Source organism: Schistosoma haematobium, chromosome 5 (assembly GCF_000699445.3).
Source record: "Schistosoma haematobium chromosome 5, whole genome shotgun sequence".
NCBI lineage: Eukaryota > Metazoa > Platyhelminthes > Trematoda > Strigeidida > Schistosomatidae > Schistosoma > Schistosoma haematobium.
This window is the reverse complement of record NC_067200.1, coordinates 7,193,090-7,206,785: the sequence shown is the minus strand read 5'-3', so window position 1 is coordinate 7,206,785 and position 13,696 is coordinate 7,193,090. Positions and strand designations below refer to the sequence as shown.

The window sequence follows — 13,696 nt, the reverse complement described above, 5'->3', positions numbered from 1 at the left end:
ACTACTTATGAGACTGCATTATTGACTTAAATCTCCACATCAAAAAACAAGACCGCTAGATAAATGAATTGTGACAGAACATAATGTTTATAAACAGAATATGGTCACAAAATAAACGTGGTAAAATTTCATAGGCTATCAGAGGAAATGAACTTATGGGTTACTCATTCTTCAATCAATGAAAACCTAACTAACTGCAAGGCATAATCTTTGGGCATCGTGTACAGATATGGAACATAAATAATACTCAGGCAAAAGATATATTTTGAAGACCCAAATATATACACATACACAAATGCACAGTTACAACGATAAAGACAGATATTAAGAAAAGAAATTATTATTTAATTATCAATTAAAAATTGAAAATAAATATTACCTTGATTTTCATTAACCATGGGGTAATACGATTTAATCCTAATAAACCATCGACTGTATTCCACAGAACTAAATATATCGTTAATTGACAATGTATACCCAATTGAGTATTAATTATTACTTCTGATGGATAAGCTAATTCAGACGACATATCAGATATGCTACTTCCGAAATGATCATTATCATTAGTAGTAGTATTAACAGATGATGTGGTGTTCACCCTTTTTTCTAAATCCCAAATACTGAATGATAATGTCTCACAAAAATTACGATTATTATCAGTATTATTATTAGTAATTCCACTTGAAACATTCTGTTGAATTAGAGAAAGAGATGGAAAGGAAAATAACATAAACGATATATATATATATATATATATATATATATATATATATATATATATATATATATACGGAGGAAGGTATATCGTAGCAGTAATCTTTCAACGTCTATGGAGAAACAATTCATGGAGTATAGAGTTGAAACTTTAGAACTAAAGATAAAATCTTTTCAGAAATATGATCTACCCGATCAACATCAAGTGATCATCACGCACTGTGATTTACGGTCATATATTTCTAGATTGATGAAACAATCAATAATAATCCGATTTCATTTTAAGTTCATTTGATTGTAAACAAATTGTCAAGAGTACACAAAGACATAGGAATAATTTTCTACTTCATATATTAAATTTTTTTATATCTCTCTATAATCAAGCTGTCCTTTTTAGACTGTGTTGGTAGCCTTCAAGAATTCTTCAAAAGATGGGGAAATGCTGAAAATATTTTAACCAGTAGGCGTTCAATATAAACTTCACAGAGAGAGAGAGATTGTTCAGAAGAACAATGAAAGCTCCGCAACCAAAACGTCCAGCTCAACGAATGTAACTCCACATAAATCATCCATCTGAGCTACAAATCTACTCCACCATCTTACAAAATTGTATTTCTGCCTTTTTTTGACTTAATGTAAGTCATTTGTTCTACCTAATGCTGAGTTTAATTGAAACTATCAAGTCTAATCTTGACACTGATACCTACAAGCTCTAAGCGATCATTTGTATTATTCTCTCAATTGTGTTATCTTACATTAATTTCGTAAAAGCCATTTAGGATCTTTTGATGATATCGATTTTGGTGTTTTGGCTTTGGATATAGCACTTAATTGGTAATCTTCGTTGCCAGAATACTATTGCGTTATTTGGTTCAATTTAATTATTAATGCACAATCCTAAATGCTTGATCAAAAACGTGTGAAAAAAGAAGACGGAGAATTCGTGGGAATCTATGTTCTTAAAACTTAATAATAATTATGCTTACAACTACTTCGTGTTCAGATGCTTCTAGAGTGACGTATATAGAGACATGTATGAAGTGGTATTGACTAAATGAATCCTATGTCTATTTAATTGGTGAGGACAACCGGGTATATGTATCACCAGCTCCTAAACACATAAATACATAGCTCGAAATCCAAATTTATAAACCAATATTTAGCTAGCGGGTTAAAATATATATTGTAATTATGATTAGTGCTGACGTGAGAATGAATGGAATATGTGGAAGTGTGATTTAAATTAACATATCAAGCATATAAATAAATTACGCCTGTTACCCCTTGTGGAGGAGCATAAGCAGCCAACTAGGATTCTCCAACCAACTCTTTCCTTGGTATGTATTACAAGGTTATTACTAAATTTGGATAGTGACTAGCTAGTAGTATCCAGGACGTATATCTCCTTTTATTCAGAACCTAACATCAACAATGTGAAAATACAAATCCTAAAAAATAATTTCTACACAAACGCGGTACAAGCTTGTAGTTATTTTAACTCGGGTAGTTCAGTGAATTATACACTGAAGGTTTGAAATGAAAGTTACTGAGTTTTTAATCTTAATGTGAACATCAATACTGGGAGAAATTGGTATATCCATCTGACAAGTTCTAAATAGAACGAAATATACGTCATAGATTCCATTATTAGCCAATATCCAATTTTCATAAACAAACATTGATATAACTCTTCAAAGACTATCAATATTCATTCAATTATAGAGTTAAAATAGAATATATAAATGCAGTACACAAGAAATTTGTCAAAACACATAACATTTTTTCCTTAGTACTTACTGAGTTAATAGATTCATTAGGTTTACTGTTATTATGACGACTTATTGTCAAATTTGTAATTTGAACTGAAGGTAAGAGATGATCTGGTATCTTATCAGTTTCATTAGATCGCAATGATGATGATGATGATGATAGCGTATGCAAATCAGTTTCGAATGGCTACAACAAATAAGCAAAATCAGTTTAAATGTTTGTTGATAAAGTTAAGTTCAAATTCAAGAACAATCAAGAATCAGATGTAAGTTAGCAACACCCTATTATTCGCCTGTGATGTATAAGTTTTAGTATGAGGGTGGTAATTTGAAAAGCCAAATCAACGGTTGGAAGTGTCATGTACTCGAACTATTGAACCATCTCTTCACCGTAGAACAGAAATTACAAATCATACATGTACATAGTAGATATTAATCGTAGTTTATGTACCACTGGATACTCTTGAGGGCACGGGACAGCTATCTTATCTTAGTATGGGACTCGTAAACAATGTACGCTAACAATACAACTGAGGATTATTAAAAGGAACCTAAAGGTTTACGATGAACGGTTTAACAGACTGAATAATTTCAACTTCATTCTATTTGCGATAAAGATCATCAATCATCAAATGTCACTCGTAACAACTATCTCACTCACAACATGAGTGAACTCAACAAGTCATGACTCCTTAGAAGAATTCACAGAGCATGTTGAAAGAAGTCACTAGTGAACTAACTAGCATAGTTTAGTTAAAAGTTAGTCTGTAACGCTTACAACATACAAATCAAACCACTCTTCAAAAATTTCGTCCAACTAAACAGTTGATATATACATATATATGACTGACTAAATATTATTTTATAAAATTTGACCAAATTCAAATTGATGTCAACTGAGAAGATTATAATTTATTCCCGACTAGTTTAAGCTTCATTATAATTCACTATATCACTTGACAAGAAGAACTCGAATTTCGAATCTAAAAACAGTCCAGAAGCATTTATGACTACTTTAGAAAGTGTTCATCAAGAATAGTTATTTTATTGATGTAGAATCTTTTACAGAGTTTAACCAATAAAGAAAACAGAAATCACAAAAGACTTGAACAAAGATTTTGAAAGTGATGAATTCGACTTCAGTCATTGTATAAAGGCCGCAATACTCAGTACAGTGAGACGAGGGGAATCCAGCATATACCGGCATAACCAAACTAAACAAAGTGAATAGCTTAGTTTGATGAAAGGTCAGTTGAGAACTGAAATGACTTAGAGGCAGCATTTCAGATTGCAAAGCTGAGTGACGTGGCGTTCCAATCCCACAAGGAGCATCTGCTTTCTCAAGGTTACACCATATTGACGAGTATCAACTGCATGAAACTGAAGCCCAAGGATTCACTGTTGACCATATATGTACAATAGTGATAAAAAAACAGGGGGAAAAATAAAAACAAAATCACATAGGAACTTGCGTTTTCATTGAAATTAGTTTGAAAAGAAGATTTCCCAGTTTCAGATGCTTGTAACAAACGAATTAATGTAGTTTTACCCACTCCTGTTGGACCGACAACCATTACACGAAATCGAGTATACGGATAGGATCTTTTCGAAATTAAATCAATCGAATGTGCAGTAGAATTACTAATTATCAAACTATTAAGAATTAGTGAGAATAAAATCATTAAATTTAGTTCAATCAAATCATAAAAAATTATTATTATTATTATTATTATCATAGCCCCCAAATGACCGAGAGTGGGGAGAGTCAGCTCTCCCTCTCTAAATGCTCTCACACGGCCATATGCATACAACCACTGACAGGGAAGTCCTACTCACTACCTCCTCGAGGCGGGAGTGTTGTTCACGAAATTGATGAGACGGAAGACGAATGTCCGGCGCTTTAACCGGATTGGTGGATATGAAGGATCCACCAAGGGAAGTTGGGAAACCCTGATTCCAAACCATTGGTATAGATAGGCTCCAGGATCTTTAGGAAACAAACCTAGTATGGTCACCGGCTACCATGGGACTGCATCTCCTGACGTTGCCCCACTGCCATATGAATCAGACCTTTGAGTCGAAGGCTCCGGGCGTGACTCACTAAGAAAACCACCTGCTTCGGTTTGGGCACCCCGAAAGTATCCCAGCCCTCACAGGAATCGAATGATTTGTGTGGCGCATATCTATTTGATGCCTCCTTGTACCAATGTTGACGTGTTTCAATAATAAATAAATAAATAATTATGACCATAAAACTGACGAATTTACTATTGAAATGGATAATTTATTATCGACTTTTTTATTCATAATGCATATGATGTAATTGCTCATTAAAATTATTATTAATAAATGATTCATTTATCTCAAATACAGATTTATGTACTCAACTTAAAATTATACTTGATGTGGCACTAAGTGGCATTTACTCAGATGCTTGCATAGAAACAAATGAAGAGGATTCGAGCATATGACTAATTAGTTGAAATTCGAATGAAATAGCAAACGAACTACGACTGTATAGTTGTTAGTATACTATGAACAGAATGTTTATCGGTAATTAGACTACCTTAATGCATACACATCCGACTCACTCAGTATCGTAAAGTAGTATATGAGTAGATCTATTATTCGTACGAAGAAACCTAGAGAGAATAATTAAGCAACTGGTATAATAAAATTTAACTCCAAGTTTGTATCTTAACACGAGATGATCTAGCATAGTGCTAACAGTATGTGAGCAGTTATCACTTTCCAGTTGTTCATAACAAACAGACACTTTGTAGTTTCATTAACAGACACTCCTTCTCGAGGGCTCTGAAATTGAGTTAAGTATGTTTTGACTACCAGAAAGCATAAATGCAGACCCCAAGATCTGTATGAGGCCGACCATACACGGCCGTTTATGAGTACTTCATGATGTATTAGATTCGAATTTGTAAGTCTCTTCTGATGAAGAAGGAAACCAATAAGGAGTATTGGGATGTGCTACTTTTCGGTTAGTAATGCTTGAATTTTTCAAATCGATGTTCAGCTAACATCAAACCATTAATCAAAGAAAAAACAATTCCAGATAAAAATTGAGAGGCTGAACAAGAAATCAATATTTTTGATCATTGATGGTCTGTTGAACGGAACATTTTCTAACCCAGACTTTCTATTATGTCCCGATGAGAATAATGAATGGTAACTGTTGGGATCTATTTATGGACTAATATTATTCGTAAATTTTTTATTGTATAATTGTTACGTAAGTAAACTATGTATACTCATATTCCCCATTTTATAAATTTGTTTTGACCTATAAACGATTATTATACGGTTTACTATTCTTAAGTTATACCCAGTTTATTAATGACAGTCCCCACAACTGCAGGCACCTTTGGCTAGATCTTGTACAAATATTATTTCCTACTTTATGGTGTGATATAATCTGTTTGGCTTGTATATAAACCCAGTATGTTTGAAATAAATGATTCATATTGTGGAGGCTGAGACTGGTGTTCTGAACTCAACAGGCAGGGTTAGGCAGGAAGAAGGACCGATGAGGACTTTAGACTGCTCATATGGGTTTATTTATCATTGGTTCGGTCCATAAGTCACTGTTCTCTAATTGGCAGTATCATCAAGTTACATATTAATATGGCACAAGGCTACAAGTCATAACTCTTTCATTCACGTTTCTACATAGCTGTCGGAACAACCTTATTGGGCAATCTGCTCCGTTGACTAGCGGACCAATCAGCAAAAACAATTTAATCATTTCGCATTGTAATTGTATACTGATTATATATATACAAATATAAACATTGAATTTCTTCCTAATTAATCATTGATAAATCTTATGACTGGACTCTGGAATACGTTCCTAAGCTCTTCTAATAGCTGCAGGCTAACTCTAGACGACAACTTGAACACGAGAGAAAAGGCGCGAAATATGGAAAGAATGCTTTACTCCAATGTTACTTTATGTACAGAAAATTTGAGACATATATAGCATTTCAGATGGCATAGGGCGTCTGAAAAGTTCCGTAATCCTACAGAACATAGTAGCAGAATAGGTAATCATCCAATCAGAAATATGACACGCGATTCCTCACTTTCTGGATGTTTCCGAGAAACCTCCATTCAATGTTAATTGGAGAAAAATGTCTCCCAGAGTGTTCAGGGCCTCTTTTGGCTTCCTTCAAGGAATGTTCTCGGTTCCCCCAAACAATTATTCGTTTCAATCACAGACCAGATTTCGTTTTTCGATATTTCGTGGCTCAGTAAACAATAAAGATATAAGAGTAACAATTATATCTGTTGTCAGTTCGTGTAATCCCACTTCAAGTCCATTTTTGTTTATCGTATGAAACCGCGATGGTCAAATTCAAAACTTATCTTCACAAATACACCCAGATTACTAAAAATACAACTTAATCAGATAGAAAATCACAACACAGTGTATATGGGAAGTGATCAAAATGAAACAACAAAATACAAAGAATACTAGCACAAACACACATAGATACATACTGATCTGTTACTGATTTCAAACATGAAAGTATACGTCGTGTGTAGATTTTTTCATTTAAATTTGGATAATCATTAACATCATTATCATTATTGTTATTGCCTTGTATTCCAACAACTTGGTTTAGTTTTAAGGTAGGATCGATCAGTGTTGCTAAATGTTTAACAAATGGTGTTTTATTTAGTAAAATACTTTGTAGATTTGGCAAACGAAATAAACCACCCGGTAGCTAAAATTTAAAAAATAAATGTTATGATGGATCTTTAAAAAAATCAGTACATGGTGATATGTCAGCAGGAAAATTGAAGGAATGGTAAATCCCAAAACTGATTTATGAACTATTATCATTATATATATATATATATATATATATATATATATATATATATATATATATATATATATATATATATATATATATTCGTATTGTACAATTATCCAGTAACTAGATTACTACGTCTATGTATCCCGTTAATCATAAGCTTTCAGTTGATCTGTTAAATAACGTTATACGATTTATTATTCTTAATATTTTCCAAGTCTATTATTCACAGTTTGTCCATTTCACAATCAGTTTTGACTTGTTTATGTATAATTACTTTTCAGTTTATGGTGTGATACTATCCGGTATGTATGTAGATAAACCATGTCTGTTTGAAATATTATTATAATAGAGGATGGGAACTGACTTTTGGACTCAAAGGCAGGTCATAGAGAGGAGCTTGCGAATGGTGGACCAATAAGAATTTAGTTGTTAACTCAAGTATATTAGCGCTGGTCGGGTGAGTAATTGGCCAAGTCAGACACTAAGCTATAGAGTACATAGTAAATGCGAAAAATACCAACTTAAATTAGATTGCAAGGGTTAAACTGTGATATCCAGATTAAGCGGCCTATGAGCTAACCCTGGGTTTACTTCGACAGATCGGAAAGCAGTAAGAATGAATGAAAGGATTATAAGTGAATATCAAAAAGAACTTTTAAAGAACAGAATCCATTAATATTTCTAAGTTGTTATGAGTTTTTAACCGTTACAGTTGAAGATTAGTATCATAGTAAAAGCCCATAATTTAAGATTAGTTTATGAATACATTTACATTTGTTCCTACTCAAAACCATACTTTTAACCTTAATCATAACTATAACCTTAATTCCAATCTTAAACACGACCCATAACCCCAAATCTAAACCTCAGGAGCACTGTAGACAAATATCATATCGCTCTGTAATTTTTTGACTCAATCGCAATCATTTCATTCTTTTCGTTCAGATGTGTGTATACTTCAGGAAACTAAAGTGTTATGAGTGTCTGCTTCACTAAAATTATTCATTGTAACTTCGATATTCAACATCCCGATTTGACGTTGATCGATAAACATCTCATAACCCTGAAGTCGGACTCCTCAGAAATGCACGTCCAAAACCTCAATTACAATAGGATCCCAAACCATCACGCTCCGAGTTGACTGCTTAAAATTCAGATCACTGAGTTAGAAACGTATATTCATACACCGATTTCTAGTTTACAAAGTATTGAACAGTTCCAGCTGTATGTATATACGAAGCCAACACTTCCAACTGCTAGTATTGAAAAATGTTATCTAAAAAGATGTGATACGAACTAAAGGAGTATTTTTAGTAGAATGTAAATATGCAGCCACAAGTTTGATTAGTTTTTCAAAGAAACATTTTAATGGATAAAACTTTTAATTTCAACAAGTGTATATTTACAAATTCGTCTAGAACATTTTCTATGTAGCAACTTCATTGAATCAAGTGAAAATCTAAGCGCAACAACATTTAGAAATCATGACCATATATGAAATTCTTTTAGAGTTATTACAATTCAATATCACCAACAGTATGATCATAGCTTTCTATCAAAGTGTCGTGGTTAAAGTATCTGGTCTGTAATCAGTATACGTGATGTGGACAGAGAAATAAGGAAGCCATGAAAAACAACGGAAGCTATTTTGAGGGATTTTGGTGGAGTTTTGTTTTCTGAGCTGGATGGTTTGGTCGTGGAGCTTTCATCGTTATTCTATACGATATCATCAGCAAAAACGTCAGGTAGAAGTGAAGTGTTCGAATTTGAGGGGGGGGCGTTATTTCCTTTAATCCAGAGGTGTATTATGATAGATAGTCGATAGATAACTATAAAGTATCTTCAAATACAAAATGAATTTCATTCGATTATAAACACAAAGTACGCTTTATAATCACGATGATCATGGGGAATAAAAGTAGTTGGCATTCTGCCAAATAAGTACAAATCACAACAACAACAATAATAATAAAAAAACACCAAAAAAAACAAATAATAGTTTTACCTCGCACAATGTTATACAACAATCCAATGAAAGGTATTGTAAATTAATTAAATGTAATAGACTAGGACAGATACATTTCAAATAAGGATTTTCACCTAAGTCTAATGTTTTCAATTTTGGAAATAACAGAACAATTTCATTTTTAGTTGACATTAAATAAGATGATCCCAGATTTGTTTCTTGTGATGGCTGTATACCGAATGAAAGTGATTTGATCAGTTGAAATTCATTGAATATCTAAAGGAATGAATACAATTTAATGATAAGACTAATCATATTAAAGATGTTTATGATAGTACTATTGAAAATATAAAGGATATTATTAACTGATACACTTGAGTGTACACATCATATCAACTAATCAGTTAACTATAAATAATAAATGACTTATGTAATAGACAAACATGAAATTATCTTATTTTTTGTAATTCTTTGATAGTTCTGATATATAAGAAAGTCTATGGTAACTTTTTCTCAATTTATATTTCCCACCTCTATTGACCTTTAAATTATCTGATTGGTTGTTTTTAGACTCAACATATTGTCTTGACTATTGTATCTCAGGATCATGTTTATTGTAATTCATGTACAAATTTGTTCTACTATTGAAACAATGAACAGTTTTTTGGGGGGAGAATCAATCAGGTATAAGATAACAGGTCTCGGATTTTAGCGCAAAATTCTCCCGTCCATTTAGCTAAATAAAGTTTTGGCATTATAGCTTATGTCAATTCGTGATGAAAACCCGAAATGTAATTCCTAACCCTAACCACCAACTGTAAATCATAATTCTAATTCCTCACACTGTTTATAACCCTCATTTCGGTCCTAGTTTTAAGGTGAACACACTCAAGATCACTTTAGCGTCGCTCAAAGGTCGTCCATAAATTATAGCCTCACTGTGTTTTTCTTAAAGTAACAAAACTATCTTTTTGAAAATAATAAAATATATTTTACCAACAAAAAAGCAGAAGAAATACTGATTATAAAATACCTTAGTTTGATTAAGTTTATTCATTAATGTGTTAGTATAACAACAATAAGGGAATATGTGAAATTGATTGCCTCTTAAATTGAGATGCTCCAATTTTGAGTAATAATTACACGTTGGGAATTTATTTAAATCCCAATTACGTAATGAATACGATGTGGAGCTAAATATATGAAAAATAGTAATAATAATAATAATAATGTTTGTGTAGTGAAAGAAGTTAGAACGAAAAAAAAGATATTTCATATGCAATACACATAGAAATATTACATAAGAAATGGTGTATATCATCAGTAAAAAGGATTGGAATCGACCTGATGTTGATATTACTGAAGAATGAATTCTGGTTAGTCATTGTTGAGATATGTACATTCTGTGTGCGGACTGCTTCGGTATAACTATTTTGTTACAAGTTTTTGTTCGTAGAATTGATCAATTATGGATGGAGGAGTGAGGTGAAGGACTCACGTTTTGTCCTATTTGAGACTTGCTAGTAAGATGTATCTGCAACCCTGCACTGATGTTCGATTTGGGATTATAACATAATTTAAGTTATTACTAATAATGATATTGAAATCTGTTAAGCGAATCAGCAATGATATGGGCTCTGTAGTTCAGCGGAAAACACAATGATTTTTGAAGCCAAATACATGGAATTTCAGACCCAACGTAAATGTTAACATTGAAATACAGATACATGCAACTGATGAGTCTTAAGTGGTGTGAGATCAGCGTCCTGAATTCCGGCACATCATGAACTGACATCGGTTAAATAAAACCACAGCACATCATGCAACATTGAACAATGGTTTCCCTACTTTCAATGACACTAAACACCCACTCCATCAGCACAATAAATCCAGGACCCACAAATTCCTCAACAGGACCGTATTACCTTATAGTCTGTTAAATTACAAATTTATGATTCTTATTTCAGCTAATTCATTTAGGTTATACAAGTGAAATCGCATTTAGAACAATGAAATAATTAAATACTTACCTGGATTTATTCTTATCAGAAAATGATTTAAAAAGAGTTTCAAACTGACAAACTATTGATGATGAGGATGATTGAGAATCATATTGATAATGATGATGATGATGATCATCATCATCAGGGATTTTCATATGATTATAACTTAAATCAATATAAATCATAGATTCTGGACATAGAAATAAATCGAAATAATTCTCAATGGAATTATAACTAGCATCTAAATATAGAAGATTTGGACAGATTTGAGCAAGACTTATTTTTTGTAATAATTTTGATGAATGTATACGAGTTGAATAACTGTTTATTGAATTGGTTAATTGTAATGTTTTAAGACAATTATGATGTAACAAAAGATGTGTAAGATGACTTGTATGTTGTTCTGTAATTAAAATAAACAGATAAACAAATGAATAAATCAATAAATACGGTTCATTTTCTCGTATTAGTCAATGAAAATTGATTATTCTGATTAGCGTATTTTTAGTAAGGTTGTGTTTCTATGAGATGTGGTTACTTACTCGATGACCAACTCTCCTCATCTGCCTGGGTTTATGATCGGCAGTAACATTAGAAGAGCTACAGATGGAATTCGTCACCATTATGAGAAAGCGTTTGACATCCTGGATAGGAGAACCTTACGGAACCACCTTATACGACACTATGGTGTACCTGAAAAGATCGACAACATCATACAAAATTCATACGATGAACTATATTGCAAAGTGGTGCATGGAGGAAAGATGGCAGATCCATTCCAAGTGGGCACCAGTGTCAGACAAAACTGTTTACTTTCTACCTATCTGTAATACTAGATATAACTTATTATGTATTGTTTAGAATAAATGTATTGTAACTAACAATGAAATCTAGGAAGCGTTTCTCGTCCTACTTAGGACTTATCGGCTGGATGAATTTTCATTTCAATGTCAATGTCTACATCATTAAGGCTATAACCCAGAAAAATCTGCTTCAAATGCCTATGGATTATTTATTGAGCTGCTGAATTCCAAAAGTCAGTAATTCATAACCAAAAATACTATCTATAATAAGAATCATTTTAAGTGCTAAATCTTCATTTTACATATATGATTGTACTTGTTAACAAACTGTAACCTCGAGTGAATGTAATATACTTTTTAGAGGATTAAACTGACAGAAACAAATATATTTCCGTTAGGACTTATTAAATAGGGAAAAACATAGAAGCACAAAGAGATGGTATAAAGATTTTAACTGAACTCATTGAAGTATTCGAATAATGCAATGTAATCAACAATTTATAATTGAAATCACGAGGTCTTTTAATTAATTGTTCGTCATACTCCATCATGATTTGAGGGGATAGTGTGCATTTCATAAGACTAGAGTACAACAGAAATACTTCGACTGAACAGCGCTCTCAGAAGCAATAACTTGGTAATCGACAGAACAAAAACTTTACACTTACAATACTGAATACCTTTTGATAGCACACCAAATATATTGGTTATAGTGATGAATGATTTCATTAACACAAATCAGTAACGAAATACAGAAACGTGTATTCGGCTTTGAGTCATTTTTAATGGAATCCCTAATAAAATTAGGTAGATAATCGATTTGCACATCATTAATTGACTTGTCATCCTTTATAGTTTACATTACAAGCTGATATTGGTTAGACAGCTATTGAAAATCAGGAAGCGTTGGGCGAATGTTTCTTTTAAGTATGAAACTCCTCAATGGAGCTTACCAACGACCCCACTGGAGCAAACTCAGGATTTTCAAGCCTTACAAGTTCGCAACTAGCAGCTTACAAGTTTAAATTCAATCAATTCGCAACTTTGCGTAACCATCTTCCGAATCCGTTGATAGTTAGTTGTCTTACTAGTCATGGCTTTTTCCTACATCTCCACGGTTCATTTCTAGAAATTAAGCACTAATAAGTACATGATTATAGTTAGTGTAGAAATTATGAAGTCATTTTAGCTACTAAGCTCAACAATCTCCACAAACATTTAACCACTTTTATCTAACAATCTTCACTTAACCTTATCAACACTCACTATATTGGTTTCACTATATACAAATCAATGCTTCGAAAACACCTACAATGAGATTTTAGCACTTTCGTAAAAAAAAAATCATGTTTCGTACGCGGTAAACAACAAGCCGCTGCACACAATACGCGACCTTTGATAGGCAAACACTACACTGACAAAAAATATGGATTAAGTTTACAAATATCAAGAAAGTTTTTCTTAACTTATGTTGAGAAATTATCAGTTACCAGGGTTTGTGAGACATACTATAATGTAAATAAATTGGAACCCTAATAATCTCTTTTCAAGCCAGTCATATTATTTCATTTCAAGATGATAGAGATTTGTAACTTAGGTAGAC

The 13,696-nt window shown here is 32.5% G+C and overlaps 1 protein-coding gene across 1 annotated transcript in view; it reads right to left on the bottom strand.

Annotated features, from left to right (window-relative positions):
* Nucleotides 1-13,696, bottom strand: part of MS3_00011118 (uncharacterized protein) — a gene marked incomplete at both ends in the record, with an annotated part of 121,065 nt that overhangs the window by 77,332 nt on the left and 30,037 nt on the right. The window contains 7 exons of the mRNA XM_051219526.1: nucleotides 380-691; nucleotides 2,512-2,670; nucleotides 3,956-4,085; nucleotides 6,999-7,225; nucleotides 9,327-9,563; nucleotides 10,321-10,480; nucleotides 11,318-11,693. Of these exons, the coding sequence (XP_051064800.1) occupies nucleotides 380-691; nucleotides 2,512-2,670; nucleotides 3,956-4,085; nucleotides 6,999-7,225; nucleotides 9,327-9,563; nucleotides 10,321-10,480; nucleotides 11,318-11,693 (1,601 nt within the window). The remainder of the gene's footprint in view (nucleotides 1-379; nucleotides 692-2,511; nucleotides 2,671-3,955; nucleotides 4,086-6,998; nucleotides 7,226-9,326; nucleotides 9,564-10,320; nucleotides 10,481-11,317; nucleotides 11,694-13,696) is intronic.